The sequence below is a fragment of the Brassica oleracea genome, chromosome C1 (assembly GCF_000695525.1).
Source record: "Brassica oleracea var. oleracea cultivar TO1000 chromosome C1, BOL, whole genome shotgun sequence".
In the NCBI taxonomy this organism is placed as follows: Eukaryota; Viridiplantae; Streptophyta; class Magnoliopsida; order Brassicales; family Brassicaceae; genus Brassica; species Brassica oleracea.
The window spans coordinates 26,054,124-26,061,158 of record NC_027748.1 but is presented as its reverse complement, the minus strand read 5'-3'; the positions used below and the strand labels follow the sequence as shown (position 1 = coordinate 26,061,158).

The window sequence follows — 7,035 nt, the reverse complement described above, 5'->3', positions numbered from 1 at the left end:
CTGTCCAAGATGCAGTGAATCAAGATGGGAGAAGGATAAGCATACTGGTGAAGAGAAGAAAGGGATTCCGGCTAAGGTGCTTAGGTATTTTCCGATAAAAGACAGGTTCATAAGAATGTTTAGATCAAAGCGTTTGGCGGAGGACTTGTGTTGGCATTCCTCAAATACTTCTACCGATGGAACTATGCGACATCCAGTGGATTCAGTGACTTGGGGTCAGATTAACAGCAAATGGCCGGAGTTTGCTGCTGAAGCAAGAAACCTAAGACTAGGTATCTCTACTGATGGCATGAATCTGTTCTCCAGCCAGAACACCAAGTATAGCACATGGCCTGTTCTCTTAGTCAACTACAACATGGGCCCGACTCAGTGCATGAAATCCGAGAACATTATGTTGACAATGTTGATACCTGGCCCAACCGCACCAAGCAACAACATTGACGTCTATCTCCAGCCACTGATAGAGGACCTGAAGAGTTTGTGGACAGAAGGTATGGCAGTGTATGATTCGTTTAAGAAGGAGAGTTTCAATCTTAGAGCTATGTTGATGTGGAGTATCACCGACTATCCTGGTTTAGGTACATTAGCTGGCTGTAAAGTGAAGGGGAAGCAAGCCTGTAATGTCTGTGGCAAGGATACACCGCATATGGGGAACATGAAGCGTCTCATGCCTAATCATCCTAATAGAAGAAGGAAAAGATGGTTTGACAACACGGTGGAGCTTGGTACTGCAAATAGGATTCAGAGTGGTGCTGAAATCTGTGATAGTCTTAGGGATTTTAAAAACGACTTTGGGAAAAAGTTAAGTAAGAAGAGTAAGCGAAAAAGGACAACAGGAGATGAGGATGATGTTGTTTCAGCTGACGAGTACGAAGAAGATGATGATCTCTGGCGGTGGAAGAAAAAATCAATTTTCTTTGACTTACCTTATTGGAAGGTATGTTTTTCTTTCAACATTTTACTTCTCGTGTTTATTTAGAATAATTGTTCTCATGCAGACTTGTAAAATATATGGCAGGATATGCCTGTTAGGCATAACATAAATGTTATGCACGTGGAGAAGAATGTCTCTGATGCATTGCTATCTATTCTGATGCATAGTGGGAAATCAAAGGATGGCCTCAAAGCAAGAAAAGATTTAGAAGACATGGGTATTAGAAGCAACTTACATACAGAGATAAGGGGAAAGAGTACTTACTTGCCTCCAGCTGTGTATTGATTTTCTAAGGAAGAAAAAAAGAAATTTTGCAGAAGGTTATCCAACTTCAGAGGCCCTGATGGTTACTGTACCAATATCTCCAACTGTGTCTCACTGGATTCTCCCTCTATTGGCGGCATGAAGTCACATGACCAGCATGTTCTAATGCAGAATCTGTTACCGGTTGCGTTGAGAGGTCTACTTCCACGAGGTCCTCGTCTTGCAGTGACTCGGATATGCAATTACTTCAACAGACTGTGTCAACGCATTATTGATCCAGAGAAGATTATTAAACTAGAGGAAGAAATTGTGGAGACAATGTGTCAGCTAGAGAGATACTTTCCTCCATCTCTGTTTGATATCATATTTCATCTTCCACTCCATCTAGCAAGAGAAGCACGCTTGGGTGGCCCTGTACACTTCAGGTGGATGTATCCCTTTGAGAGGTAATCTTCCACTGCATCTAGCAACACAAATCACTGCTACTATATGTATATGGTACTGACGATATCTTATATTTTCATTCGTAGGTATATGAAGACACTAAAAGCTTTTGTCAAGAATTTTGGAAGACCAGAAGCTTGTATGGCCGAGGGTTATTTGGCTGGTGAATGCCTTGCATTTTGTATGGAGTTCCTGCAGAAATCAGTTCCAGTTGAAGAAGCATTGACAAGAAACGAAGATGTTGAGAGGACTCAGAATGTTCTTGAAGGCCAAACGCTGCATAAAGCAAAAGAAGTGAGTCTTACTGACAAAGAGAGAGATGTTGCTCACCGGTATATCCTCATGAATACTGTACAAGGGATTTGTAGTTAATGGCTATCGATACCATACAGACGATATGCAGAGGAAGACACAGAACAGTGGAGTAGCATATGAAGCCTTTTCGATGTGCAGAGCTAGTGCCAAAGATTCGAGGCAACAGGCTGATATAGTAACATACTATGGCGTGATAAAGGAGATCATTTTGCTTGACTATCACATGTTTCAAGTGCCTCTGTTTAAGTGCAGTTGGGCTCATAAAGGTAGAGGACTTAAAGAGGAAGACGGTTTCACACTAGTGAATCTCCATATGAACCAGTCAACATTTGCAAACGATCCGTACATTATGCCTTCGCAAGCTAAACAAGTGTTCTATTCTAGAGAGGAAGATAGCTCTCCTTGGTATGTAGTGATGAGAGCACCACCACGAGGGTATCATGAGTTAGAGACAGAAGAAGAAATTTGTTCTGCAACATTAGCAGTCCAGCCTGAAGAAGATATGGGAGATCAATCATCCGATGACGAGAGTTTCTGTGTTAGGAATGACTGTGAGGGTCAACTAATATATGAATAATGATGAGTTTGTTTTTCTTTCAGGTAATTTGGTGCAATGAATTCCAAAGCTGTTACAGAGAAGTGTCGTCGCAGTAAACGCCAAGCAGGTCTTGATGTTAGTCCTGAGGTTTCCTTAGTTCAGAAAAAACCCAAGAAAAATGCTACGATCCCGACCCTGGACGAAGACTATTATTCAGAAGAAGAAACAGATCATCAGGAAGTGGAAGAAACAGAACCTGAAAAAGTGGATGAAACTGGACCTGAAGATATGGGAGTTCAAGATGCTACCCCAGAGACAGAAGATGAAGGTGTGGATCCTGAAGATGTTACACAAGCAGAGAGAGATGTTAACGAAGATGACGACGATGAAACACAACCACCATCACAACAAGAACAATTCAGTACTCAGTCGGAGCCACAGAGACAGACACAGACAGAGCAGTCCGATAACACAGTCAAGAAGACTAGAGGGCCAACAAAAATGCGCAAAGTAGCTAAGCATATAGAGGACAAGGTCGACGTGGAGTTTAATGCTCTAGGTGAGCATGTTGGTCGTGGATCAGTTACACCCTCCTCTTTCCTAGGTCATCTCGTGAGAAAGCATGTCCTAGTACTTCTAGATGACTGGAGACATCTCGAAGAGAAAACAAAAGACGCTTTGTGGGAGGAAATTCAGGTTAAGTTATTCAAACTCTTTCATATCTGAATAATGTAGTAAGCCTTTTACTAACTTCAAAATCTTTAACAGGGAAGATTCAACTTGAAAGAAGAATGGCAAAAAGATGTTGTTTTTAAGTAGATGGGTTGTTTGTGGAGGGCCTCTAAATCCAGATTGTCTTCAAAAGTCAGAGCTACCAAAAACAAGGCTCAACTACAGATAACTAAGCCCAACAACATACAATCTGCGACTGCGTGGAACAATTGGGTTAAAGGAAGATGTACCACAGCTTTTAAGGTAATATAAAATGTGGATTGATTAGAGTCTGTGTATATTAATATTAATTGACTGAAATTGTAATGTGCTTGTTTAGGAACAAAGTGATAAATACAGGGAACTCAGGAAGGGAAAAATTCCTCATACCACTAGACGTAAAGGGATGATTCGACTTGCAGATGAGATGGTATGTTTGTAATATGGAAATAATTAGTAAGGTGTGGTTTCAAATAAGTGCAACTGTTGACAACATTTTCATATAACTTGTAGAGAAAAAACAGTTCTGATCCTACGAAAGTTACTAGAACTAAGGTTTGGGTAGCTGGTCATACGCATTCTGATAGAACACCCGTGCGTCAAGAATTCGCAGAAACAATAGTAAGTCCATTTTAAATTCCTTCAACTAAGTCAAATTGTGTTTGCTTTTAAGTACATTTTACATATCATGTGATATTTTTGATTGCAGGAGAAGATAAAGAGAATTGACAGTGAGATGGAATCAAGTTCCGCATATAATATCTCTGAAGATGCTGTCACTCAGGTTCTAGGAAAAGATAAACCAGGAAGAATTAGGGGGATGGACAGAGGGGTTACTGCGACGAAGTTGGCATTCTTACATGCTAGAGACTCCCATGTCCAGAAGCTTCAAGCTACTCAAGCATAACTAATCAACAAGCTTGAAGATTTACAAAATGTGGTTAAAGACTTAGCCGGTAAAAAGGTAAACGACTTATTATTGTTGTGCTCTTTACAGTTTTAATATAAACCGGATATGTTTATAGTTCTGAGTTAAACTTGTTAGCAGAACACCGGATATGTTTCTAGTTCTGAGTTAAGCGATGTTAGCCAGGGAAGAATACGGTGCCAGATATTGGATTGGGTTTCAAATGATGATTTGGTTGTTGCTGAAGGAGAGTTCCACTTTAGTGAACCCACGTATAAGATTGGTCGAATTCCACTGAGTCCTAATGCGGCTGCTGTTGTAGTGAAGTCTGTATCAGTTGTAACAGCATCTATATGGAGACCTACTCCAAATTGTGTATCGCTTCCTCAGGCCGTTGGAGTGAAAATTGCATGGCCATCTGAGAAGCTCATATTGGATGATGGTATTGACTTAGGAAACAATGCTAACACCTACGGGTGAGAGGTAAATTAAAAACTGTATTTCTGTTCATTAATATGCACAATGAAATTAACTAATGCGAAATTGTGTTGTATGTTTGCATGCTTCAGCCTGAGAGTGACTCTGTAGGAAAAGTTCTAATATTTGATTACTGGAAAGCAGAAGATGAATTGATTGCTGAGGGTGTATTGTTGTCGACTGATCCTGCTAAACTCGTCAACCAAATTCCTCTTGGACCGAATGCTGCAGTTGTTAAAGTTGAAAGGGTTGTTAAGTCTGATGCATTTATCTGGAGACCTACGACAGAAGTGACAAAGATGGGTGATGCAGTAGATGGGACAATTTCATGGCCTATAGATAAGCTACAACTACCTGATCCACATTCACCTACTGAATCAACCAAGAAATCAAATCAGGTTAGTTTCTGAAACATGTAGGTTCTTAGTGAACAAAGTGAGATTTATAAGAATGGGAATTGATATTGTAATGAATGTGTTTCTCGTTTTTCGTTTTTAGAGTGGTAGTAACAGAAGTGGTAGTAGCAGCAAAGGTGGTAAACAGAAATGCGCTCTTTTGGGCTGTGCTAACTCTGGACAGAGAGTTGCTTTAGGTCGTGTGTTCTCAACTGATCAAGCAGAGAATGTGCATTTCGTCCCTTTAGGTCCAAATGCTTCTAAGGTCTGGGTAGAGGTTTCGGAGTTCGATGGGGCACGCATGTGGAGGCCAAACTCTGAAATTGAATTCATAGGTGATGCAGTATGAAGTACCGTGGCTTCGCCAAATGATAAGCTTGTTTTTATCTGAGACAATTTCTGTTGCTTTTGATCTTTTGATGTTACTACTATGAACAACTTATGTAAGAATGTGTTTATGTTGAACATTTGAAGTTTATGTGCAATAATATAATATGTTTCAAATTACAGAAATCAATGTGTATAAATATAATAATATATAAAATTAAAAAATAAATAAATAGAATATATATAGCTGATAAATCACACTTATTTAACTGCTATAGTAGTTTTAACAATAACATATCGAAAACGCTGTTAATACTTTAAACTAATAGTATTAATGAGACGCTATTAAATAATATTTAATTGCAGCTAATAAAGCGCTATCGTTAATGAAGATTCGATAGCAGTCCTAAAAAGCGCTATCTAAAGTGTCTGACCTACTATGACGGGCGATGATACAACGCTTCTAAAACCGCTATCGAATCATTATATAGCGTTTTTCGTCCGCTTATAAAACCCATTTTTCTTGTAGTGTCTTCATGGTCTCCAAGCTTGACCTCCGGTTCTCCTACCGTCAAGCTTGAAGGGGAGTGTTGAGATGAAAGCAAAAGAAGAAATAACTAAAGAGGTCGAATCTACCTACAACAATAAAGTGGGCACTTTGAGAAATCTTTAGATTTGGCTAAGTATAAAAGTTAGCAAATGTTTCACTTTGAATATTTGAATTTGGATTTGAGTTTTGATTTGTTAGTGAGACATTGTCTATTAACATATCATTATAAACTTTATTAAGATGATCTTTTGTGTTTGTTTAGACACAAGAAAGCAAATCCATTTAAATAAATATGTTATTGTTTCAAAACAAAATATATTTATATTGTCGTTAGTCGTTATCAAATGAGTCAATGGAGAATCATATCTTCATTATGACCTTGATATCTGAATTAACTCTCCATAAAATCACCACGTCGGTTTCTTTTGTTGAAACTATAAAGGTGCTATGTGTTATGAACCAGATTGTGGATGACTCATAACTAAAAGATTATGATTTGTAATCTTTTCATTTATTTATGACGGTGTAATCTCCTATATAAGGAACCTCTATGTTATGAATAAAGATATACTTTTCTATTACTTTTATAACACGTTATCAGCACGAAACTCTAAATCCCTAAGCTAATACCCAAATCGAAAAACCCAAAAACCCTAACCCTAGCCGGCGATACGACGAACCTTAAACCCCAATCGCGTCTCTTGTTCTCACATCTATTCCAGCTCGCGTCTCGTTCGTGTCCAGCTCGCGGCTCAACTCCTTTGGTGGTCCGATTCAACAATCATCTAAAGTTAAAAGGTAATTCAAAACCTAAGAACCCATAATCAAACATGGATTGATTGATAAAGAATGAAACCTTAAAACCCTAATCTTTATGAATCAAAACCATAAGTTACTAGATCAAAAATCCAAATTGAGTAAATCGAAGCTCTAAAAGTTCGATACCCCAAACCCTAAATCATGTTCCTACATGATTAAAACCCCAAATCGGTTTTTACAAGTTAAAATCCGATAAACCCTAACCCTATATCTATAAACCCTAAATAATATAAGTATCAGAATTAATTATACTATAATTATCAAATCACATATTAAAACCCTAATCGAATATTTTGAAATCAAAACTGTTTTCGGTTTTGATCATTGAGGTTTTAAATCTGATTGAATCTGATG

The 7,035-nt window shown here is 38.4% G+C and overlaps 1 protein-coding gene and 1 pseudogene across 1 annotated transcript in view; one reads left to right on the top strand and one right to left on the bottom strand.

Annotated features, from left to right (window-relative positions):
• Positions 1 to 1,219, top strand: part of LOC106336100 — a 2,037-nt gene extending 818 nt beyond the window's left edge. Inside the window, exons 3-4 of the mRNA XM_013774828.1 lie at positions 10 to 937; positions 1,019 to 1,219. Of these exons, the coding sequence (XP_013630282.1) occupies positions 10 to 937; positions 1,019 to 1,219 (1,129 nt within the window). The remainder of the gene's footprint in view (positions 1 to 9; positions 938 to 1,018) is intronic.
• A 4,627-nt stretch (positions 1,220 to 5,846) lies between these two features.
• Positions 5,847 to 7,035, bottom strand: part of LOC106336089 — a 6,089-nt pseudogene continuing 4,900 nt past the window's right edge.